A 26,680-nucleotide genomic window follows, 5' to 3' on the forward strand; every position below is an offset into this window, starting at 1 on the left:
CCTGTATATGACCTGGTGCTGAAACAAATAGCTTGAAGAGAAGGAGAGGTTAAGGAATCATTTGCAACGCTACCTCTGCCAGTGGGATTGGTATCTTTTTCTGGTTTGAAGCCATAATCTGAAGGATCATAGAATCATGAAATGGTTTAGTTTGGAAGGGACCTTGAAGATCATCGAGTTCCACCCCCCCTGCCATGCGCAGGGACACCTCCCACTAGACCATGTTGCGCAAAGCCCCATCCAGCCTGGTCCTAAACACTTGCAGGGATGGGACATCCACAGCTTCTCTTGACAACCTGTTCCAGTGTCTTGCCACCCACACAGTTAAAAAATCCTTCCTAATATCTAATCTAAATCTACCCTCTTCCAATTTAAATCCATTTCCCCTTGTCCTATCACTACATGCCCTTGTAAAAAGTCCCTCTCCAGCTTTCCTGTAGACCTCCTTTACATACTGGAAGGCTCCTATACGGTCTCCCCAGCACCTTTTGTTCTCGAGACTGAACAACCCCAACTTTCTCAGCCTCTCCTAATAGGAGAGGTGCTCCAGCCCTGTGATCATCTTTGTGGCCCTCCTCTGGACCTCCTCCAACAGCTCCATGTCTTTCCTGTGTTGGGGGCTCCAGAGCTGGATGCAGTATTCCAGGTGCGGTCTCACCAGAGTAGAGAGGCAGAATCACCTCCTTTGACCTGCTGGCCATGCTTCTTTTGATGCAGCCCAGGATACGGTTGGCTTTCTGGGCTGCAATCACACATTGCCAGCTCATGTTGAGCTGCTCATCAGTCAGCACCCCGAAGTCCTTCTGCTCAGGGCTGCTCTCGATCCATTCTCCACCCAGCCTGTATTTGTGCTTGGGATTGCCCTGACCCAGATGTAGGACCTTGCACTTGGCCTTGTTGAACTTCATGAGGTTGGCATGGGCCCACCTCTCCAGCTTGTCCAGGTCCCTCTGGATGGCATCCCTTCCCCTCCAACATGTCTACCTTGCCACACAGCTTGATGTTGTTGGCAAATGTGCTCGATCCCACTGTCAGATGTGAAAACTTCATCACTTCTCATGCTTTGAAAAATGCATCAAAATATACCATGTAATTCTACCTCAGAAAAATGAAAATTCGTGAATATTTGATATGTGTATGCAAGAACAATCTAGATAATTATTTAGGACCCCTAATGACTGTCATCAGCAATAATGATGATGAAATTAAAACCAAAAGAGCCAAATATGAAGAAAAACTTGCTAATTGTGAGATAGCTTGAATTGTTGAAGAGTTTTGTGGGGTATGGTAGAAACTACATAACGTGAAGCAATTAAAATTTGCCAAATCAAAACATTCAGAAACACACAGTACAAAACAAAGCCGTTTCATACTGTCAGGTGGGTGAACAGGTTATCTGCTATCCAGCTCTAGTTTTTAATATCTTCATTTTAGAATGAAAAAAAAAATGAAATAGAATTATGTACTCAAAATATTTGTCTTGATTTCTTTTTCAGCACAAATTGAAGTGATACCATGTAAAATTTGTGGTGATAAATCCTCTGGAATACACTATGGAGTCATCACATGTGAAGGCTGCAAGGTATGAGATTTTAATACAGCATAGTGATCAGCATCTGCATTAGCCTCAGGCATCTGTATACAATAATACATTCTTACACGCTTTCAAGCAAGTGGTGCCAAAGGCTGTAAAGCCTGATGCTGGTATAGATGCATTTCATGCCTAATTTTACCAGTTGCTTTCCTTCTCATCAAATAGTCTTTAGAGTTACGTCCTTGTTTGAAATATGAATTAATTGCATCTGAAGCAGTGTAAGTGCTGATACAGAGGTTGCCAACTGTAAGTCACACCTGTTCTACCTTAAATCAGCTCAAGAGATGGATTTCTTATCTTGTTTCCATTAAAAGTTGGCACAGTACCTCAGTTCAACATCTTAAAAGCTTACAGGTGTCAGTTGGGTCCTATTTTATCCCATTTGTATTCTCTGCAGGCCCAATTGTAATCTCCAAAAGGAAAAATGCCTTGCATTATGAGTACTGTAAAAGCAACCTTTGTCTTCTTCCTTATAGGCTCCACCACAGGACAATTGCTGGTAATTGGAGGTTAAGAAAAAAAAAAATGGGGGGGTGGGGAACACCTTTCCATGCTGCTTGGTCATATTAACATCTTATCCCAAGCATTTTACCTCAAATACCACAAATAAGACCCCAAGCCAAGAGAAGGAAGGCTTCAGATTTCGACTTCAAAAATGTTCTGTGATTTTGTTATCTAAGGAATTATATAATTACTTATGGAAAACTAGAATTTCTTACTACACGTTGGTATTTTGGCTTTGACTGTAAATGTGATATTGCAAAAGTGAAGAGGTAGCATCTTTGATTTCTTCTGTGTAGAAAAACACAAACGGGTACATTTGAAAGTGTGTCCATATTTGTAGAGTGAAATAGCAAATCTGTATTTATTAATGTTTTATAAAATTCTAGAACATCTGAAAAATCTGAAAATGTGGGTGTACCCATTCCCAAAAGAAAGCTTTTAATGCCAAGACATTAAGAAGCAATATATTGTCAATGATCAGATTTCTTTCAGAAATGTTAACAATTGTAAATGGAATAATCCGCAATGCGTCAGTGTCTTATTGTGACACTGGACTAGAAATAAGCATCTTCTTATGATGATCACATGAAACAGGATTAGACTAATTGATCTGATACTTCAAAATTGGCACAAAAGCTAGAGGAGGAAAATGCTTTAAGCATAAAAACAATGTCTTTTCTCAGTACTCAGCACTCACAGAGCAGTTAGGGGTAGAGTCTCCTGTAGATGTGATTAGGGTTAATGCTGGCCCTTGTGTGTGCCTCAAGAGGAGATGATACCCCTCAGCTCTGTGTGTAGACTGCTTATTGAGATAAAGAGCTTCTCTTCCACTTATGACAGTGTTAACCCTATTGTTTTTGTGCCAGTTTTGCAGTATCAGATCAATTAGTCTAATCTTGTTTGGTGAGCCTGTTGTGAAAAAAAGATGTCGGTTTTCACATCGGGTCCGATGGGAGGCATCTCAGTCTGTCAGAGCTCTCTTTTAAGGTAGGAGCTGTCTCGGGCAATGCAACTTTGCTTTTCATTGCTCAGCAATTAAATAACTATTTGCTCAGCCTGCATACTAATAACTGGTCATTTCTGGCTCCTTTTGTCTGAATGTGTTAGAAATCTGAATTAATTAAGAGGGACACCATGTGTGGAAGAAAGAGGAGAGAACTGCTTCCACAAGCACACACACGGGTTGAGCCAGGCTCCAGACAGACGCAGTGTTTCAGGACACAGCATCCGAGGGTTGTACCGCCAGTGGCGGTGCTACAGACTTCAAAGGACAGGAAATCCTTTAACTCCGTGTCCCTACGTTAGCTATGCTGCTGCAAATGCATATTATAAGTGCTAAAGGGGCACCATCAGTGTTACTGCTCTTTCGTGTGCGTGCCTGCGTACGCGGAATAACCCGCTGGACCCATTGAAGAAAATGATGGCTCTGCCACTGTTGTCACTGAAAGGGTGAAACCTGAAGGCAGGTGTCCACGCCATCTGCCTCTGTGGCTCCTTCTTTTGCTGAGAAGCCTTTTATCATCTCTCCTGCCTACCCCCAGAGCAAAGTATTTGCTACCACTCTTTTGCCAGGATTTAGAGGGTAGTTCGTGTGACCCTTTTCCTCCTCAGACTGGCTGTTGGTGATGGATAAAGTGACTTGTTCAAGATGCAGAAAGACTTGTCAGTGTTAGGAATACAGGGAAACTTGTCTTTAAGTCCGTAGGTCCTCAGTAATGAGCTTCCAACTCCTTCCCTCAAATGGAATCATTGCCAGTAAATGTAGCAAATATTATATAAAGATCCCCTAAAAAATTAAATGAAAGCATTGTCTGTACTTTGTAAGACAACACGTAGATCTTATGCAGGAGAAAAAGAGTACAAAAGTCCCCTCTGAAAAATAAAGTACCTGCTGTAGATTAATGTGATTATGTAACCCTTGATTTTTCCCTAAGAGAGGCAAAGAAGAAACAAACAAATTCTTCTGAGATGAGATCAACCATAATGGGAAAAAACAGCACTACAGGATAAGGCACAGTCAATGCTAGATGGTTGTGTTGGGTTTTTTGATGTTATTTAATTAATTTGTTCTCTCAAATCCATATCCACATAGGAGCTGCTAAAATCTAAACCTTTAAACCAGAAATTTCTTTGCATGTCAAAACCAAAATTGCCTGTAAAGTTCAGCAAATAGAGTAGAAATATCTGCAATTAGCATCCATTTAGCCTTAGATTAAACTCACCTCCACAGTTTCAGGAATCAGTCAGGTCAGCCAGGATCCAATAAGTCCGCATCAGATTTTTTCTGAGACATTCCCTAAAGAGCATCCATGTTCTTAAAAGTGCAAATCATAAAACTTAGTTTAGTATACTATAATCACTGATAAACCCACCACAGGCCAGATGAAGTGAGTATCTTTCAGCTCAGTCGGAGGAACTGGTGCTGTTGGTGTCCTTGGTGGGACTTGTTGTTACTGACACTCCACACCATCCTCACTGGGTTCACCAGGACTTGAGTGAGAATTTAGGCACTACCTGCATTGAGCAAGCCGACTGAGCCATGTGACACTGATGCCTTGTTGCTCCCCTACTCTCTTTGCCCCAAAACACACAGCTGCCACGGTTTCCATTGCTCAGTACTACCGTCTGTCAGCCCATGTGGAGATAACACTGGTTTTGCCTGACAAGTGAAGTTAACTCTTGCTTTCTGGCTCTATTCAGAGCTGTTTGCAAACCAGCCCAGAATGGCACAACCACTTTGGCATCACTTCTGGTGACTAGTGTAAATGCAGTAATCATGCCTTCTGCCCTTTTTTCTCCTTGTGGCTTCCTGCAGTGGCTAGGTTATCCTTCAGCTCTCTCACCACACTATCCTGCAGCTGCCTGCATCTAGAGATGCCAAAGCAACCAAGGAACCTCTCTGCTTTGTTTCTCTCTCTCTGGACTTGCTGTTCCTCAGGTCCTCTACTTTACAGGAAAGGAAGGAATATCATAAAATGCCCTCTCCCTCTCTCTTTCTCTTTCTAATCCTCATCCCCTGGTTTCATTCCTCTTGTCACTTTCATGTCACTTCTACCATAGCGGTACTTCCCAGTGTCATTCATAGCAGCGGGGAGCTCATAAGGCCTTAGGTATGGGTTAATACTCTCCTTCCTAGACCTCTGATCTTTAGCCAAATAGCCCACAACTGGCCAGAAAAACCTTCTAGGAGATAGAATAAGTACAAATTTTTACATAGATAAAATAGATGTTATATTCCATTGAAATGGAAAATGTCGTTACTTTCTCATGGTAGTGTCTAAAGGTGTTGTTTTCTCCTTTGTGTATTGGCTTTACTTGATACAGTCATTAAATCCTAGTGCTTTTGTGATGCTTGAATTTGAATTACTTTTCACTCCTGAAGTGTATGGTCCCTCCAGATCAGATCAACATTTGCCAGGTTAAATTGAACAGCAGACTTCAGCTCCTAATGCTTTGCATAGCCAGTGCCAGTTATTACCAATTTCTTTCATTAAAGGAAGAAAATAGTCAGAACAAGTACTTTAAGTCATCTATTTACAAATGCTGACAAGCTTTTCCTCTATTAGGAGCAAGCATTAGACGATACATGGTCGTTATTGCACAATAGGAATGCATTCTGTAACACTATTGTTTGCATTTTAACAAAGCAGAATTACATTCTTTACAGAATAAAGCATAACTCTCCTTATTATAAGTAAATGTTCTTTAATTTCACCATACAAGGCCAACACATCTGCAAAGCCATAGCATGAGAGGGACTGCACTAAATAAGAGTTTATTGTAGTTGTTTACATGGTTCTCCATGCGTGCGTGCGTGTGCGCTCATATGTGCACATGGTAATATTCTGTCTCTCTTGCTCTCTTGCCCCTAGGGATTCTTTCGGAGGAGTCAGCAGAACAATGCCTCTTACTCCTGCCCAAGGCAGAGAAACTGTTTAATTGACAGAACCAACAGAAATCGTTGCCAACACTGCCGACTGCAGAAATGTCTTGCCCTGGGAATGTCTCGAGATGGTAAGGAGTCAGATTCCTGCTTCACGCCTAAACCCTTTGAAACTCTTCTTCACTGCTGACTTACTTAAACTCCCTGTAGATTTCTGGAAAAAGAGAGAGGAGACGCTCCTTGCTTTGTAATGCACACACTGTGAGACACGGATCTTTGCCATTCAGCGAACAAAGGAGGCTATTTTCATGGGGAGGGTGGGGAAATCACAAAATGGAGAGCAGTATTAGTTTGGAACAGAAAGAGTCAGGAGTGAAATGTGTTGTTCTGATAAAAAGCACAAAAGAGGCACCTCTGGAGAGTTGCATTTATATTCCAGTTTAGATAACCTCTTATATTAAACATTAACATTTATCTTAAAGTTACAAATTGATGTGTGAAAGCATTCCTTTCTTTGAGATCTCTAAAGGTCTGTGGCGGTAAATAGGAAATTAAGATGAAATTTACACCATGATAGCATTAGGGGTTTCTGTTTGTTTTATTCAGAGCACTTGACCAAATATTTTGCATTGCTAAAAAAACCCACATTTATTTTACCTGTACATTGGCCGCTGTCCCTGTCTGGGTCTATAGAAGAAACATTTCATAGTTTAGCACTGAAAATGGACACTACACCAGAGGAAAGCTCCACAGTGTATCCGATAGCAGCATTCCTTGGTCCTTGCAGAGCCCTGGTCCACCTTCCAAGCTGTGGTGCGACGAGCCATGATCAGCAGGCTGAGGATGTGCACCACACCAGAGCTGCGGGCAGTGGGAGGCTTGGGCAAGGCTGCCCACAGACGCACTGCTCCAGCCACCACTGTTCGTGCAGGGGGGTTCCAGCTCTCAAGCGCGTTTTAAATGGTCAGGAAGCCTGTTCTGATTTTGAAGGTGGGATATATTAATTTTGACTGCCTGGCCTGGCAGCAGTTTTCTGTCTTAGAAAGTTTACACAAAATGCGCTATTTGAAATTAGCAGTCAGGGATGGAGAAGTTACTTAAAGAGCTATTTCTTTAGATGGTCGGCAGGTTGTAAGCTTGTTTTAAATTTGGACTGTAATAGGTCTTTTCCTTCCTCAGTGTGTCTCATGTCTCACTGAAACAACTTGCACACCAGTCTCTCCAGTCTGGGAGGGGCCTTGCAGCCCAGCCTTTAATCCGTGAACTCTTTTTGGTCCTAGCATGCAGCTTACTTGATGCCTTAGCCCCTGATTCTTCCCAGAGGAGATTAAAGCAGTAATATTTCAGTAATTTAACAGCACGTGCTTTCCTCCTAAAAGTAGTATCTTCCAATGATTTGAGGTATCACAGGGGCATTTTAATGTGACTGACAGCACTGTCTTCCCAACCTATAATTCAGGGACCACCGCGTACAGACAAAGGGAGTGATTCTTCTGACAGCATTGCTTTCTTCTTTCATTGTTTATGTAAGGGTGTTTATACTTAATGATATTAAAAGCTCTTGCAACTTTAAAATAGGCTGTATGGATTTTTCTTAACAGAGAAATTGAATGTGATTTTTACCTCTCAGCCATGTAACAGACTCATTTTTATCATGCAGAGGCAGGATGCTAATTGACAGCAGCTGGAGAATCCAATTAATGAATATATAATGAGAATAAACAGTGGGTGTTTGTTTTTATTACTGAGGCCCTAAATTTGAAGAAAATACACAGTTGCATTTTTCAAAATACAGTCATTGTATATTGTCCGTAAGAGTGTGCAGTGCACTGATTCCAGGGGCAGGCTGTGTTCATGCGAGGTAGCTTGCAGCTTGTGTGAAGGGCTGCAAGTAAGCTGAGGTTGGCAACAAGAAAAAAAAAGCTCTTAGTGTAAAAAAGTGCAAATAAATTGAAGAGGCTGCCATCTCCTTGGTGCTCTGGCACTGCCATTCCATATTACACTCTTCCTTTTCTGATCTTTTTCCCAACTGAAGATTTTCACATTTCACATGTGTAGGCTCAGACTCTTCTGGAGGGCTATAGCTGAAGTAAGGGGCAGCAAATTTCAGAGCCAAGCCCATCCTGTGCTAATAAATGTGGTGATTCTGAATTGATCCCGATTACAGATAGGCTGGAAATAATCAGTGTTGGAATATACACCTCATAATACGTAGAAATTAATATTTCCAGAGCAATGTCCTCTTACCTGTCCTCTGATAAATTCTGCTGAGTGTATTCCTCATTTGTTTTACAGCACAATTAACAACTACCTCTTCTCTGAGATCCCAAGATCTAGTCCAGTAGAAAGCCAGAATTTATAGAGAGATGCTGGGGAGCGGGGCAGCTAGGAAGATAATCAGCTATGACCCACTGTATATGCAGGCTGTGGATTTACTCCTCCTAGTTCCAAAGCAATCAGCCTGTCATTTTCGAAAATTTCAATCTCGGGGTAATGAACCCTGTTCCTGGGAAGAGTGTTTTGCACTCTGATGTTTTCTTCGCTTTCTCATCAGAAGGAATGCATGGATTTGTGCATGGAGATTATGTAAATTGATTGTGTAAATCCCTGAGACTTTCCTCTGTGGAAAAGATGACATTCATTTGTGCTGTTTACCTTCAAATCTGTTATTTTCCTCTAGGTTCTAACTTTAACCTGTAAGAATTTTTTTAAAAGTGTGAAGATAACACCCCATTGAAAGGATGCGATAATAAGGCTTTAGGGCTTGTTTTCATCCAGAGTACTAATCCTGTTAGTGCACTGTTTAAAGGTTTGTGGAAAGTTGGTAAATCACATGGGATATGAATCTACAGACTGTACATTTCATACAGCTCTGGGTTGTTGTTCAGTGAACACAGAGATATAAAAGGATTCACGGTCTTTTTAACATTCACAGTGGGAAGTGAGTTCCTTGACTGAGGCCCTCCTGTCAAATAGGAGTCATTGTCGTCACCTTGTAAATCCAAGCACACAATACTTTTTCCTTTGTGAGACGCGTACAGTGTAAAGCTTTGCATCCTCTCTCATTTCCACAGGAAAAGAAAAGTTTCCCCAGCAAAAGTAACGCTGAAAGTAAATATCAAAAGAGTGGTGGGGTTGAGGGGAATCAAGAAAAAATGAAAGACCGCAATGGTTCGCACTGTGCTTTGCTTTTCAGCTGTGAAGTTTGGAAGAATGTCCAAAAAGCAGAGGGATAGCTTGTACGCTGAAGTGCAGAAGCACCAGCAGCGACTGCAGGAGCAACGGCAGCAGCAGAGCGGTGAGGCAGAAGCCCTTGCCAGGGTTTACAGCAACAGCATCAGCAATGGCTTGAGCAACCTGAATAACGAAACTGGCAGCACCTACTCAAACGGGCACGTCATCGACCTGCCGAAGTCCGAGGGTTATTATAATGTGGATTCTGCCCAGCCTTCCCCAGACCAGTCTGGGTTAGACATGACTGGAATCAAACAGATAAAGCAGGAACCTATCTATGACCTCACCTCTGTACCAAACTTGTTTACCTATAGCTCTTTCAACAATGGGCAATTAGCTCCGGGGATATCCATGACTGAAATAGGTAAGGAAAATGCTTATTCCTCTAGTGTACTGTGTATATATATAGGCTAGATCACAATACTGTCTTTATTCAAATATTATATAGGCATTCCATACACAGGTACACAATAATTACATGTTTACACATGTGCATCCGTGCACACACATACAGGGAGTAAAGGAAAGAAAATCAGCCTGGCAGAAATTGACACAGTATCGAGGCAGTTCTGTTTTTACCAAAATCTGCAAATTATGCAGTTTGTTAAACTCAGCATTTCATGTTTTGTTTATGAAACAGGAGCACCGAAGCAGGTGATGAATCAATCAGGACCAAGTGATAATTAGTAGCGGGGAGGTTGTTTCAAACGAGCTCGTTACTATCAGGGTTAAATGATCTCTTCAGCCAGCCATCCGTATTCTTGCCAACACCCAGAATCCCCATGGCAGCTAATGCTAGGGTATTTATTGTCAAAAAGCACCATCTCACCACTTCTGGTGTGTAGATGTACTTGCAGAGCAGGTTCACCGAATTCGTGAGGTGTACAAACTCTGAATGTAGTTGTGTGGAGACACCTGCTCCTCTGCTTGAATGCCTTGGAGAACCTGCCCCTTGATTTCTTCTTTGAAAAGTAGCAAAGAGACCTCTCTGTGAGATGAGACAGTTTGAAAGGCAATGGCTAACAGTGATTCTTCTCTAAGGAGGATTTCTGTTCATCTAATGCCTCTAGTCGTACCTCTCCAATGCAACTGGAAGTCCTACTTCTATTATAAAGAAATAACATGAAAGAAGATTGGCATCCTAATTAGGTACTTCCCACCTCAACAAGTGAAGTATGCTGAGTCAGTTGTGGTTGAGAATATAATCAAAGGGTAACACTTTGTTAGTGGAGTTTAATTAAAAAGAAAGAAGAAGGAAAAAAAAACAAAGCTGGTATTCAAGACCACCCGTTACAAATTAATTAATGTCACATCATAAAACCCCTCTATAGTTCTGGCCTGGCCTTGCTGCCTCATGGATGTACACCGAGATCTGTAAATTTATGTGTGTGCTCAAACCTACTGAGGGCCCTGGAGATGTGGCGCACACTCGATATCTATTGCAGAAAGGATGTATGTAGTAGTACTGTCTGATAAAAAAATGAGGGTGCATCTAGAATCTGTAGCATGCTTCCTACCCGTGGGTGCTCATGCGCAGAAAGCTGTGTAACAAATTGTGTGCTTTAGTTGTGAATTGCGCGGGAGAAAGTTATGCTTTTCTGCCACTCTGTTTAAGTCCTACACCCACAGCATAGCAGTACAGAGGATTAGTGAGGAACATCTGCTCCAACTTCCCTCTCGGCTCCTGTGGCCGTGTGAATATTACTCACACGTGGCTTGTGCAAACCTCAGTCCTGCAACAGTGGTTCGCAGTACTCCAAACCAGCTGAGAGACAATTTAAACAGTCATAAGAGTTGTTTCCCTGCAGCACCCTGTACCAAAGGGAAATGTTCCCAGAGAGACTCAGAGGACATGCCAGAAGTATGACAATTCTGATAGTCCATGAATTAGTGTTTGTGCTCATTTACAGAAGTGAGCCCAAATTGGGAATATGGCCACAGGAGTATATCCTTAGTGGGTAAAGGATCCCACTGAAGTCAATGGGCTCTTTTGACTCATGGAGCTTTAGAGAATCATTTAACTTATCTTTTGCAGAATTGTTTAGAAACAATGCATCATTGTTAAAATGTCATGCATTTTTTTGCTCTTGTAGCCCTAAACCAGCCAGCCCTAAACCCACACCACATTTCAGCTCTGTGTTGCCTGGCCAGTGTTCCCCTTGTGGAGCACACAAAGCAGGGAAAACCCCAGAGCGCAGGGAGCAGGACATAGCAAAGGTCCTGTCTCTGAGCTGACAGCAAAATGCAGGTGCTGGGATTTACCTCTCTTTCTTTTGGAAAAAGTAACTGGGGCTCCTAAATTGCTAGGATTTTACCCAAGTACTGCTCTGTGTCATTTGAGGCACCTAGGGCAGAGAGGTAAGTGTGTTAGTGAGAGATAATGTAGTATAACAGATCAGCTGACACAACTGAAACAATGCAGGAGATGTACCATAAAATATTGGGATTAGTGCACAGGCAAACGATATTTTCAGTGTTTAAAAACAAACAGAAAATGCCTCTTGATGCTGCAGTGGATTGTTGGACAACTGCAGTCTTGCCGTCAAAGGAGGAAAACTCTAAGCATTGGGCTGCATTGATTTCATATTACGGTGTGCTTAAATTTCACCGCAGTGTTGTATCTTACTCACTCCAGTGAGAATTAGGAATAAGCTCAACTCATGTTAAATAGAAGTTACTGCCTTAACTGTTAGATGAAATCATAGAGAATATAGAGGAGATGGAAAAGCTGTGCTGCATTGATCCTCATGCCTGATAGAAATTTCTTTATACTACCTTGCCTAGTGATAAACTGAACCATTGCTTTAAGTATCCCAGATATTGTTCTTTTCCTCACTGAAGGTTTTCTACCAGATTCAAATTTCCAGTCCTATTTTTTTTTCTGGTGTTTATATTCTTAAAACACATGTATATTTTCAAGCACAACTTCACTTGCCTGATCCTGAGTGCAGCCCTCTTAATTATTTCTTCATAAATGAATGTGTGAGATTCCTTCCATCCTTGAGCTCCTAAAAGTTGCTGTGAGCTCTCGAACAGACTTCTTCAGAGGCAGCGCAGAATCTAAATAGTCTTTGCAGTTTCTGCATCACATGCCAACCAATATCCAGTTCATTTAGTCCTTCAGTGTTACTGCTTTGCTTGTTTCTCACTCGCTTCTCTCATGTATAGGGCAGTTTTTATTAAGATACCTCTGACCGCACATTTCCAAGTTTGAATCCCATTTTCTCTTTCTTGATTTTCTAACCTTCTCAATCCTGTTACATTATGTCTCAGTCCTCATTGATGTTTTGTGACTTCTTTCAATTTAGAATTATCTCTTCGTTTAATTAGCACACTGTGAACCCTCTCTTTCAGATTATTAACGAAAATATTAGATGCTTGTAAAACAAGTTCTAACAGTAGTCCTTGCTGCACCTGACTAAATAACTTGCTGCAATTACATAAACTGCTTTAGTATTTACTTTTTGCTTGCTGTCCAACAGTTAGGTTCTCTGAAAAAAGTCCATACAACAAGTCTTCATTTCCCCGTCAGTTTGATTCGGTTATAAAAATAATATTTTCTAAGATACTCTATGACATAATTTACACATCATTTACATTCTTTTCTCCATGTGTTAATTTTCTAATTCCACCAAATAGGAACAGAAATGGTCAGGCCTACTTTGATCTTTAACAGTTCTGTGCTTTAATTTGAATGTGAAAGTGCTCTTTTTCCTGAACATACCTTCATCTACAGTAGACCTTGTAGTGGAAATGGAAATTGTTCAACTTAACGGTTTTGAAATTCAAAATTTTTACGTAGCAAATGTTTCAACACATAGTATTAGAATGGCACAGCAAGCGAAGCGAAATACAGCTTATCCTGCATTCCATGCTTATTACTATCTCTAAATACTGTACCAGGAAATAACTGTAGGAAAAAGGGGTGCTGACAAATTAAAGTTATATAAGGCTCCTTCACATGTATTTAGTATCAGTATATTCCTCCAAATTAGTTGAATAGTCCAGGGTACAACTGCACATTATCTGACCACTATGAGAAGCGGGATAGGTAATATCTCCTATGGAAGAGAGGATTAAGTATAACAAAGAGCAGTTTCAGATACAGACACAAATTTCTCATGTAATTGACAGAGCTTACAATGGAGAAAAGTTGGATAAAAGCAGGCAGTTCCCCATTCGGCAGAACTGTGTTAGGCTCAGCCCCCACCAGTATTCCAGTTCCTGTTACAAAAAGAAACTCAGAAGTATAATGAAATCAGTACAAAGCTCGTAAATAAGCATATAGGAGCAGAGCCTCAGCTTGGCGTCAGCGGCATTTCCAGGCCAGCTCCTTTTTCTTTTAAGGGAGGTATTTTCATGCTTAACTCAAGGCATCATATTGGAGACTTGATCTGGATTTGTAGCAGAGTGGGCAGAGCACAAAGTAGCAGCAACCAGATGAGTCGGACAGGCTCTTACTCTACCTGTCCTGCTGTCCATGGGTGGCATGACCCAGATGTGTCCTGCCAGCCGGTGACACTACCAGCACAGGAGAAACCCATGGCCTGAGGGTGCATGCTGCCAGGGACCCAGTTTCTCCCTGACCACCGTGCCATCTGTGCATCTGGGAAGGCAGAAACTCCTGATGCTGCATTGGGTGCTCAACCCGTGGGGTGAAATTTGCTCATCGTGTTGAAAGCGAGAATTTGGCCATTTGCAGAAAGGCTTTCTCCTTGCAGAGTCAGAGAGGTCAGCTGGTGCATGGGAAATCCTAAAGGGAGAAGGGAGATCCGATTCTTGATGCTGGTAGCCCCATAGAGGGATGGCAATGCTTGCTCCCAGGTGTGATTTTAAATTAACAGGTATTAAAGACTTGGTCAAATTAAAGACCATTTTGTTTAAATATATGTGCATAATATTATCTGCCACTGAGCTGAGCATTGCATTTTCCTCACAAAATTTGTGGCTCAGATCTTGGTCTGTAAAAGTTAATGGAAAGGTTCCCCAGCCCTGCCTGCAGTTGAGATTACCAACCTATGATTTCTTAAAGATGAGAAAAAAATATGAACAAATGCTTTTGTGGAGTAAACAGATTGGTTGAGGGTTCACTCCAGATCAAATTGAAGAATGCCCTATAGCTGTGTGTATTTAGGTAGTCAATAAGTCACCACAAGAGCATACAGGAGGTTACATAGCTTAGCCTCTGTAATTACAGAAAAGAGTGTTGTTTATGGGTACTTACATAGCATTTCTTCAACATCAGCGCTATTTAAAGGTACCCTGTGGCTTGGAGATTAGATTTCTACCAAAATTAAAGTCAAATACTAAGTAAGGTTGGTAGGCTCAGGCTTGATCTTCCCTTTCCCCAGTCCCTCTGACACTGCTCTGCTCTATCTTAGGGTGGTCAGTAACTCACTAGGGAAGCCACACGGTGAGAACTGGAGAAGACATCACCTGCCCTTCTCACCAAATCCACCATAGCACACAGGTCTTTTGACCCTGACCCATTGACTGGAAAATTACAGTAAAGCAAAACCTACAAAATGTTTTTTGAGACTGGCTCACGATGGGCATGTGAAAGTGAAGGCCCTTTGGTAACTGCAAATGACACCCTGTGCATATGTAAGCCTTAATTTAGCTGGGGTCATACATTCATCCCAGAACCTACAGTGATCAATTTTATATACTGTAAAGTTACTAATTTACCATTGCTGCAATATCATACAAGCAGGAGGTTAGCATTTATTTCATTCACTATCCCATCCTGACAGATCTGCACCTGGAAATGTTCTCAGCTCCTCTGCTGAGGATATATTTGAAATCCAGTCCCACGCCTTTCTCCTTTCAGCAGAAATCTTCCCATTAACTTTAGAAGAATTTCGTTTACTCCTCATGGATGTTCACAGCGCTCTATGTTGCATATGCAATATGTATACCAGCATGAGACTGATGTCTTAAAAATTATGCTGTGCCTTGCTGTTGAAGGTTGCAAAAGCACTTCTCCAATGTGATAAGCGTTTTTTATTGTTGTTCTTTAACTCCCTCCTTTATATCTCCAGGATTTGTTCCATGTGCCAAATCAAGTGCTAGCGGACAGCTTGCTGAACATGTATTGTTCAGTTACACCTTATTTGAAGGGACCGTAGGGACCATCACACTCGAAATGCAATGAACTCTCTGAATAAAACCCATACCTGAGTTGACATTAACGTCTATGTTGATGTTCCCTTTACGAGGCCACCACCCACCACACGGTGAAGCAGAAATTATGGTTTTGTGACCATAGTCCTGTGTAATATTTCTTCACATCTTTTTCTAAGCCATAGTTTATTATCCCTCCTACCAAGGAGATAGCAAAATTTTGCAGGGCAGGTGTCTACCGCCGTACAGCTGTATTTCAGCATAGCAATGTTGCCATCTAGTGAGCAATTAAAAATGTGCAGCATGTGCATTTCTGCTCAGATGCCCTTAGGGCACTATATCTTACCGTCATTACCTATTTAAAGGTGACAATCAGAATAAATTAATATTTCAGTTCTGTACTCATTTCAGTTCATGTGACAAAACTTAGAACTTCGTCTGCTATTTTTCTGTAAGTAATTAATTTTTTTCCCTTTTCGTACACTCAAGAAGAGAACAGAGAATGGCAAGATTTAAAACTAATTTGACAGCGTTGCTCAGTTAGGAAAAAAAAATGCTTCAACTTCACAAAAAATTGACAGAAAAGTGGAGGAATAAATTAGAGCGGTATGATGCTGAAACATTGTAGCTGAACTGATGCTGGAGTGAAGGATGTTTTTTCATAATTGTAGATTTTGAATTTTTTTAGGCATATATTTAGAAATAAATGTAACCAATAAAATCAACAAATAATTTGGCAGAAATGTTGGGAAAATGTAATATTTTTGAAGGTTTGTAAAATTTTCTAGTTCTATCTTTTCCTACCTCCAAATTAATCTCTCTTTATTTGTAAATTTAGACCAAAACCAGACTAATTACAGATTTACAGAAACGCTTTAATGAGTTTATGTTGCCCCACCTGGTAGTTTAAATGATCCAAATGTCCATAAGTAACTGATTACACTGTTATCTTTTACTAAGTGCATATTTTAGCTCTTACTGATTTAAGAAGACTTAGGGAGGGCAGAGCTTGTGTTGTAACTCTTCATGTAGATTTAGAAAATAAAGACTGTTTTCTAGAAGGTACTATATTTAAGCGCTAGTTTTTTCACCCTGTGATTTTCAAATCACTGAGCATCCACTGCCTCACAGTAACTGCAGTGGACTTTGGATCAGTCACATGTTGGTTCTGGCAGTCCTGCTTGACTACACTTAACACAAATTACAGCAGTTCAATACACACAATACAATGTGCCGTTTTCCTAACTCTAGTTCAAATTTATACAGTAAAACAATTAATCTACAACTATTTGAAAATACAGTAGATAGCCTAAAAGTGTACCTCAGACTGGGTTTTCCTGAAAATTATAAAGCTTTTTGGCTATTTCTGAAAGCAATTTTATTTCTCTTTCAGTTAAGTCAATTCATATGTCAAATGCAGGCCTACTAGTAACGTCACAGTAATTTTACCAGTGATGACCATTGGCAGCATTCCTAGCTGGGGTTAGATCACACTACCGACTATGCACTACAGATGCTGCAGAAAATGCCATATTAAATATTGCCCTTTATGTTTGCTGTGGGGATAAGTGTTTCAAGTGGGAATACAGTCAAGAATTCCATTCACAGGGAGGTAAAGTTTAAATACTTCTGGCATATGATGCACGTTTTCAAGAAACAAAAATTTTCTACCAACTGTTTTTCTGCGGCACACAAGACAATAAGGTCCCATCTTAACTGTGGTTATAACTATTGGAACAATATCAGCAGCTGGGTTAAGCAATGAAATTAAAATAATCAGTGACATCTTTTAACTGAGATTGAGAATGGGGAATGTTTTGTGATCTTTTGTTCTGTTTTACTTAATTTTCATATTGTTTCACAAATGAATTTAAAAGATGGATAAACAGTATTAAAAACAACCTTATCTATAGCTTACATTTCTAAAACATGATAATATAGTTCCTTAAAGTGGTTACATTTCTAATGCTTTAAAACAAGTATATCAAATTCCTCCTTTTCGCAAAAGATATGGATATTTTCTTGCATAACCAAACTTGACGAAATATGTTCATTCTATTGAGAATCCAAAAAGCAGTTAGAAAGCAACCGTTTGTAGCAGTCAAAATATGTAAAATACCATATCATACATCCCATATATTACCATATATCATGACAATCTTCTCAGGAATAGCACTGTGCTGTGAATATTGTCAGATTAGAAATCACGCAAAAAGATCAGTGTAAAGCTAATGGTATGAGCACCGAGGCGTGCTGTTGCTGCCAGTCGCAGGAATAGCCGTTGTGCTGACTCCCTGCCGTACGCTTCAGAGCAGCAGTGTCAATAGCAGAAGAAATGATAATGGGCTTCTGCAAGAAAGCCTCAAAAAGAGAAGGCCGGAGCAGGCAGCAGAGCATGAAGGGCCTGGGACACGTGAAGGACGCTGTCTTGCAGGGCTGTGTCTCACACACGACCCGCAAGGAGGCAAACGTAGCACTGCAGATGAGAATCAAGAAGGCAAGGCAGTCATGATTTAGGAATCACTGTAGTATATGGAAGTGGCATACTATCTTCAAAAATGGGTGTGACTTGATTTAGTAGTGATATGCCGCTTACTTCCTCATGTGACCAACCCCTTCATCTCAGTGTCGACACTCCCTGTCCCTAACATTTGTGTATGTTGTTTCTGGGCAGTCAGCACCGAGAATACGCATACTTACCATGTGCTTTCTGAGAGCTTAATCTTGGGTCCATACTGTATTTCTCTGTCATCCCAGCCAACGTTGTTTGATCATTCTTTAATCCTCAGGAACAAGGAAGCCAACAGAAGTTTGCTTTTGCAATTTTTTTTCTTTCCCAGTACACACGCAACATCCTACGTTTGACTTCCCGAGGCCATAGTTCACTTTTTCACACTGCGTGCTTTCTGCCTGGGAGATTTCATCACTCACTTCATGCTTTTCACTACTTTCCACCTTATTCTTGAGAATAATGTAATTCTGTTTGTTAAACAATTTGTGATCTTGTACCCAACTCTATAGGTAATGATGTCTTTCTTCAGTCCATTCAGTTTTGATACTTTACTTCAGAGAACAGCAACAGTTCTTTTATCCAAGAGTGAAAAGATATGAGAAAGTTGGAGTGAAAAGCGCGGGAGAGGAACACGGATGGGTTTAGTGGAAAAATGCAATGCAACAAGACATAGGGCTCAGACAGATTCTGGAACTCATTATCAGAACACAGTTTTTATACAGCAGAAGTCTTGCAGGGATGAAAGTCGTGCAAATTGGGGTAGTTAAAGCAAGATATTTAGGCACGGAGCACTGTCTTCTGTTCCATTTTGACTGCATGGACATTTTTTCTCTTGATCTGTAAAATCTTTGGCATTACTTATGATAACCAAATTGTTTCACTTGCTGACACTACACTGACAGACGCCACTTTGATCCAACTCAGGTGCCACACTACAGGAAAATAGAACTATCATAGAATGTTTTGTTATTACTTTTTAAAGTATTTCTATACCTAAGTTGCTTAAAATCTTTGTAAAAAGTTAAATGTAAGCCTGTGACAGTGAAAGAAGTGCTAAAATGCATGTCTAGCCTCTCCCTGCCTTTTGCAGACTATGCCAGAGCAAACCCTTCCAACCCTAGTTTAAACCCCTTAATATTACAATTGTTCCATGCATATTTCTAGGTTTCATAATGAACAATGTCCACTCCAAGCAATGTTTGCCTAATTGTAATAAATGAAACCACATTCTTGTTTTGGAACAGTCTCAGTTTTAATATAAAGATCTCTTTGTATAAGCTATGCTGGAAGAAGTTAGGAAACAGCTCATCTCAATGAATTTGTGATAATTATACGGTGCCTGTAGAGTCCATGTCCCGTAAGCTCTAGCTATTGCCTTGGTTAGTGCTTTTGCTGCCAGCTAAATGATTTCTAATTAGTTCAAAATATACGTTTTTTACTAAATTGGCTGAGACCCAGGAAAAGTATTATTAAGTGGAGACCTTTAAGCGTTTATAAAGATCCTCTAGGATTTAACAGAATTCTGGGTCCATCCTCTAGGTTGCTCCAGATTAGGACTTCATTCAATTGTATTGTTATTTCTTGTAATTTATTAGCATTTTTTGAAAGGCAAATGAAGCACCGATTTATTTCAAAGGGAGAGAGAGGAAATACAGAATTCACACACATAACATTGCCTCAATGTGCAATCTGTTCCTGACAGTAAGCATTCAGTAACTTGAACACAAGGGAGAGTTATTGCTGAACTAAATTCAAGTACTTCTAGGCTCATATGAGTCTTTTAATGTTTCATATCATCTTCCTAGGCTGCATATTGTGTAGTGTTACAAATTTATTAAACAAATGAGGGTTATGAAGCTTGCTAGTCCATCTATAACAGTTTTTTAAAGGGAAATCTTTTGTGCGTTATGACATTAAGAATGCCAGGGACAGATGAAAAATGAGATGAGCTTTTTGCAACCACTTTTAGGAAAAAGTGTTCCTGCTTTTCTGCGAAAAAAAGTTCAGACTTTTCAGCCAGTTCATTTTAAAAAAGTTGGCACCCATTATGCATGTTTGACAGCAACCACAAGGCATACTTTTGCTTTATTCCCTGTGTCACTGCCTTTACTACTGTCTAAGAATTTCTTGAAGTATTCTGTGTATTGATACCAGTTTGCAAAAACTTTTCATTTTGCAGTCACAATACCCTTGAATTAGGGTACAGATCTGATATAGCTTGGCATTATTTTGGGTCCTAGAACAGAGATTTTGTTTAGAATGTCTAGCTGGGGTTTTGATAGTTGTATGAACTGATACGCATGCTTGTAGCAGCCAGCCAAAGCTGTGGTGTTATTGCAGCATTAATTCAAAGTGGATCCCTGCGAGAGCTCAACTTAGGATATAAGCTGAGATGAGCTCTTAGCTGTTCAACTGGATCCTAAGGGTAAGTGGCAAATTAAAAATTCATTATTCATTTTAATTGAGGATGATTATCAGTGTTTTAGGAGGCACACTTCAAAGTTCTTTAGTTCCCAGTGCAAAAGAAGGGAATGCTGAGAAAAACTAGAGTCTCTCCTGAGAAAAGAGAGACAAATGAAAGAACTAGAGCCTGTAGGAAACAGACACTGCCAAGTACTGTGGATAATTTCCACTTAGCAGGCCAAACTCACAGCTGGTGAATGCTGTGTGCCGTCCGTGCAGTTATTACACCCATCCCCATCAGCATTGTACTTGACCCCAAGCTGGAGTTTTTCCTCAGTATTGTAGTTTGAGATCTCTGATTATTACAAGGAAATGTCTGAAAAAGGTAGGACAGACTCATCAGCTGACAATAGACCCCTGCAGGTCTGCGCTATGCTGATTTATGCTATCTAGGTTGCAATGTTCAGTTTTCTGTATGTACTTAGGATTTAAGCAGCTCATAACCCACTGGTACAATACATGTTTGAGCTATCATAACCTTTAGAGTGTGCCTTTTGTGACGTGTCTACTGAAACCTAAAATAAGAAATTACAGTAGGCGAAAAAAAAGAAAAAGGGGTGGGGGTGGGGGGAGAGCCCAGCAGAGTAGCCAAAACTGGAAACAGAAAAGGTCATTTGCTTTTCTGGAAGTTGAGAGCTGTAGTCCCAAGTTTATGCAAGAGGTGTATAGCTTGTGCACTGTTGCTCTTCCCTTGCAAACATATGCTTTTGGCCTGTTTTGCTGATGGAGTAAGGCTTTTGCAGTCTTGCTGTCTGCCCAGTCCTTCTGTCAGGACCATCCAATACTTCTTCAGCTACTGTCCAGCTTCAGTGAAGGGAAGCAGAAGTCTCAGACACTTGGGTTCCTACAGACTTTGGAAAAGAAGCTGCTCAGTAGGTGAAGGAGACAGACAACCTTGGGGAAAGGCAGAAGTTGTGACCCAGGCCCATGTTCACCCCAAAAAGCAGTGGCTACTGGCCAATCAATCAGCATGAGCAGACCGGCCCCTCATACATGTTCCTTGTACCTCTTACCCAGCCAAGCACAGGGGATGGGAGGTCAGAGAGGGAACGGCAAGCAATATTTGACAGGCCTGTAGGAAACCAGGATGGGCTCGTTGCTCTAATTGACATACAGCTTTCTTCACTGTTCACTGGGCCGTCCTCACAGAATCGAGTTTTTTTGTCCTCTGTAGTTTTAGGTAGGCCAGGCCAAATTTAAAAGCCATTTCTTTTGCTAAAACAGCATTGATCTCTCACTGTCCTCCTCACCCCCATTTTGCCTATGTCCTATATTCTATGTCTCACCCTTCACGTGCTGCTTTTCCCTGATAGCTTCATTTAATTCTGTTACCGTCGGTGAGGTCCCTCATTATGCTTCAGGACAGTTCCCATCAATATTTGCACGTGGCCTCTTTCAGGTATTGGCCTCAGCAGTCTGATTTGTAACCACCAGGCCACAAGCCCAAGAGCACGTTCCATATATGTTTATTTATTCTGTTACCATGCTCCCTTGCACCTTGTACAGCCTTTGTTCCACCCACAGTACATGTACATCTTCTGTTGCATTTTATTGCTCCATCTAGTCATCGGCATTGAGGCCATGTTATTTGACAAGTTGCACATCGCAGACCATAAAATTACTTACATGCACACAGTATTTCTTTCAAGAAACCCACTTTTTTTTTTTTTCCTGAATGAGAACAAATCTCATTTGGCAGATTCAGCTCTCTGATGTACAATTTTCAGCTTCCTCTGGACATCTCCTACGATGCGTTTGACTTCTTTCTTACACTCCTGCATAGGAAAACCCCAATTAATTTACGTCCCAACCAGCTGGCACCTTTCAGGGCCCCACCAGCCATACCCGAGCTGCTGTGCAGAGCATGAAGGCCAGTCCGACCTCTCAGGTTTCTGCTTTCCAGCTACACCAACCAACATTATCCAGGTTTCCTTGTACCCCCCTAAGAATGGATGAGACTTTACAGCTAGGACAGAGGGCCATTATAGAAAACCAATCAGATACATGCAGGACAGAGATGAAATACAAGTGGTCAATCCAGGGTACAGCTTGTTCGAGTATTTCTAATTTTTCAAGACCTCATACTGGTTACCACTATTGGCTGTTTTCTTTATTGACTATGTTGTTTCTGGTTTGTCTCTCTGGAAGCAAATAGTTTTTTCTAGACTTTTTTTTTTTTTTTTTTGATGAAACATAGCATTTGTACAAAAAGTGTCTGCTGTCCATGAAAAATTTCAAGGTACCAATACTAAGAAATCTCCAAATTTAGAACAAAACTATCTAATGTAATGTATTCCGTGTCACAGTGCATGCTGGAGTTCAGACACTAGGAACATGTTCTTTTCTGTGGGCCATGTTCCCCAGACAGAGTCAATCTGCCAGGGTATGCAGTGGCTTTCCGTTTCCCCGTGGTATCATGTAGTATCAGGTGATCATGATGCATGGAGGAGACATAGCCCTAATATAATAAACCCAGCATATAGACAAAAGGGGAGGAGTGAAGCACCTAGTCTACGTTTGTGTTTACATACCATGGTAGATAAGTTTTACAAATCCTGCAGTTCACAGCTGTGGTTATTATAATGCCGGTGGTGTACCATCATGCAGGCTTAGTAATTCATTCAGTTGGAATTATTAATTTTCACTCAACAGTTGCAGCAAATAAAATGTTGCAGACTGATTATCACACCTGAGTGGCCAGCGTCATCTCTTTGTTTTCCTTTTCATAAAGCAAACCTTGCAAACCTGCTGTAGTTTATGTGAAATGGAGGCTGACGACATTTCAAGCAGAAATGCAGTTCACGTCAAGTTCACAAAAATGGAGTTGTCTTTTATGGTCCTTGCAGCCCATCCAAACAGGATTCCTAGTTCTGTCCATGCAGCTTCACAGTGTAAGGGGACCCTTGAAATCTCTGACTCAAGATTTTTGAAAACAAAAAAAAAAAAGTCAAGATTCAGTGCGTGGAGTAACTGTGGTGGACTCTTCTAGCCTGGAGAACAGGAGGAACATAGCTGTTGGGCATCACCCCAGCAGTCTATCTCCACAGGGTTGATGCCACAGCCTCTGCATCAAGGCAGTAGCTCTCCTCCCTCTGTATGAAGCTGTTTGTTTTCTTTCCTCATTGTCCCTTTCTTTCCAGCTCTACTAGAAAAATTAATCTGTTGAACTCAGTTGCTAGCCATGCTTCAGAGATGCGCAGAAATGTATCATATTTTGGGTACAGCACAGTACCTGTGCCATGTGACAAGACAGGTTTATATTAGATGTCAGTACATTATTCCCAGTGGTTTAGGAACTTTTTTCTGCATGGGATTTGCCAAGATGTGTACTAATTCCAACTTCATTAGTGAAAAGATCCTAAAATCTGAAAATGTCAGAAAAAAAGGCTATGGTCTTTAAAATCCTTTGAGAGTGATGTTTTTTGCTCTGCCTGCATTGGTTCTTCTGTTGCTGGACCATCTGAGAAGCCAAGACAAGCTTATACTTCTTTTACTTTTTCCACCGTGTCAGGTCTGCACACCCAGCGCATCCTATATTTGCATAAAGCTCCTTCCAGGGACTCCAGCACTGAGTGTAAGCAAACAGCCTCCTCTGCTGCTTATGCTGAATGAGCAGTCCCCTCCTCCCCTGAGACCCAGTGTACCCTTTCCATCACACACTCAGCCTTGCCTAGCCTGCGGCGCGAGAGTTTCAAGTCTGTCTTGCACCTGATTCCTCTTTGGATGTCAGCATTCGGAGCTGCTGCTTGCTGCGATTGCCCTAGGCCTTCACACATCTAAATGGGTTCTCATGTTAGCTCAACATAAGCACAAGTACATAAGGAAAAGATGTATGGGGGTAAAACACAGGATGCCACCCCTGCAGAGCCCTGAAGAGTTTGTCAGCTCTTCGGTTCTAAGGTAAATACATAAATGGTAGGAAAAGGGGTGGAGCTGAGGCTCTTTGCAGTAGTGTAGAACTGCGAATCAAGTATATTTTGAGGTCGGTGAAATGAAAAGGTCTTATTTTCAGATTGTTGGCCTCAGGTCACCTCATCTGATTAAAAATCTGTCTATGCAGTAATATTAAAGTATTTGAGGTATTTATTGCAAGCATTTTCTTTATGTCAAGAGTGTGAATAGTTCCAGCTTTTGTAACAAATGGTGAGTCTAGGAGAGCAGGGATAGGAAGCACAAGAGGGAAAAAGACCGGCCCCAGGGTGTAGAAAGCAAAATCCCTCACCATTCAGGCTGTGGAATTGTAATACAAGCTGAAATCAAACCTCTTTCACTGGTGTTTTAGATATGGGGCCTAAATGTTCCTCTGACCATACCTCAGTTCCGTCTGGTTAAACCCTTCCAGGATCACAAGTGACAAAACCTATAGCTTGAGCTTAACTTCTGCAGTCAGGTTTACCATGGCTAAGGATGTTCCCAGAAAGCAGATGTTTTTAAAACTGTACTTTAAATAGAAAAATATGGGGATAAACATAATTGATGAAATTTGATCTCTCTAAAAAAGATGGGGATTACTTGCTTTTCTTGGTTAAAGAAATGCAAATAAGCCTTTATTGATCCTTTAAAAAAAAATCTGTTAAAATTCATTATCCCTTTCTTTCAACATGCTCATTTGTCTGTAAGGTTTTTACTATACACTGCAACAGCTTACCACCGTGAGTTAAGACTTGCACCAGCCTTGCATAAAAGAACAATAGGTAGGTCCCTATACTCACTAATATACATTTTTAGTTATCTTTATGCCTGAGTCAATTGTTCCATCAGGAAACCTAAAGATAGTGTCGACCTTTAAAGGGATACAAGTAAAGATTGAATTGAGCAGGTTTTATTGTTCCTACAAAAACCTGGAACTCTTTTGGGCTTTCTTCATTGCCTTTCCACTGAGTCTCAGCTTATTAACTGTGACAGTAGCACAGGCGTCTCTCCTTTAAATAACACTCCTATAGCAGTGATTGCAGGAAGCATATACATGTTTACATTCATTTTTCAGCTTTCCTCCTTCCTAGTGTTTTTTAATTCAGTCAACATTTGGCCAAAAAAACAGTCTTATTTTAGGACTCCAAGCACCAGATCCACCCACTGTATGCAAACTGCTGAAGATGTGAATGAGTAAATGATGATATACCTGGTTCTTTCTATTTCACATGCTCAGGCTTGGCTAATGCATTGTAAATGTCCTTTCCTTTTTTGACAAACATGTATTCTGCGAAATGCCAGTTCTGCCACAAGGGCTTCAGTTCAGTTCTGTGTCTTCAACTTTGTTCCGTTATTTAAAAGATATTCAGCTTAAGCAATGTCTTCACGCTGAAGCACTGAGCTTCATTAGATATATAGGTCTCAAAGCTGCAAAATAAGAAACCATCATATTTCCATAGCATGTTTTATCAAGACGTTTCGACTTGCAGTGTTAATGCATTCATGCTGGAAGTTTTTGTGAAAAGCTTTTTAATCCACTCAAGTGACTTAAGGGGCAAAGATCTACTCTAAAACACTTCCCTGAGAAGTTTACTCTTAGTTTCAGTGGATCTCATGCCAGTGCTGAAGGCTTCCCTTTGCCTTTGCACCCTGCATTCTGTGTTATGCAGTAGTTCTAAGGCTGCAATTTCAGAATAACTTTAGGTAATTTAACCCTGCATGTGAGATCCATTCTCCCCATCTCTCCCTCTAAAACTCAGGGTACTGGTTGTAGCTTTCACTCCTTGCTAGCACCAGTCTCCACATTCATGTTCATTGAGCTAAATCAGAAATTGATCCAGCTGAAAACTAACTTGAGAAAAAAGAGAAGAGACCTGTTTCCTGTTTCTCTGGTATGAGTTACCCCTCCATGTCAGGATTGGGTAGTCACAGCTGGGCAGCTGCGCAGGCTTGGGGCATACAGAAGTGATTAAGTAACCAGGGTCTCCAAATGACATTTATTTAAACGCTGAAAAAAAAAAAAAATCATTTCCAGAATGAAAGAATCTGAATAGTTTCACAAGATTCCTTGTTATTTTCATGTGCAGATCCACTATTTATCAAGTATAGTTTGGCTTTGTGTTGAATACTGAAACATTTTGCAACAGTCAGCTTCAGAAATAACAAAAATAAGAAAGGTAGCATTGGAAAGAAAAAAAAAAATCTTCATTTTCCAACAACTTAATGTTTTCAACATTTTGCTATTAAAAATCACTGTACATTGTTTCATGCAAGTTATTTTTTATTCTCCTCTTTGCAGATCGAATTGCACAGAATATCATTAAATCTCACTTGGAGACATGTCAATATACAATGGAGGAACTACACCAGCTAGCGTGGCAGACCCACACATATGAAGAAATTAAGGTTTACCAGAGCAAGGTACAATTCTGTAATATGCTGCTTCTCCTGCTCC

The 26,680-nt window shown here is 40.8% G+C and overlaps 1 protein-coding gene across 1 annotated transcript in view; it reads left to right on the forward strand.

Annotated features, from left to right (window-relative positions):
- Positions 1-1,174: 1,174 nt before the first annotated feature.
- RORB (RAR related orphan receptor B) overlaps positions 1,175-26,680 on the forward strand; it is a gene marked incomplete at both ends in the record, with an annotated part of 35,782 nt that continues 10,276 nt past the window's right edge. Inside the window, 5 exons of the mRNA XM_082497978.1 lie at positions 1,175-1,247; positions 1,497-1,582; positions 5,971-6,112; positions 9,178-9,579; positions 26,525-26,646. Of these exons, the coding sequence (XP_082354104.1) occupies positions 1,175-1,247; positions 1,497-1,582; positions 5,971-6,112; positions 9,178-9,579; positions 26,525-26,646 (825 nt within the window). The remainder of the gene's footprint in view (positions 1,248-1,496; positions 1,583-5,970; positions 6,113-9,177; positions 9,580-26,524; positions 26,647-26,680) is intronic.

Source organism: Vanellus vanellus, assembly GCF_965231255.1.
Source record: "Vanellus vanellus genome assembly, chromosome: Z".
In the NCBI taxonomy this organism is placed as follows: Eukaryota; Metazoa; Chordata; class Aves; order Charadriiformes; family Charadriidae; genus Vanellus; species Vanellus vanellus.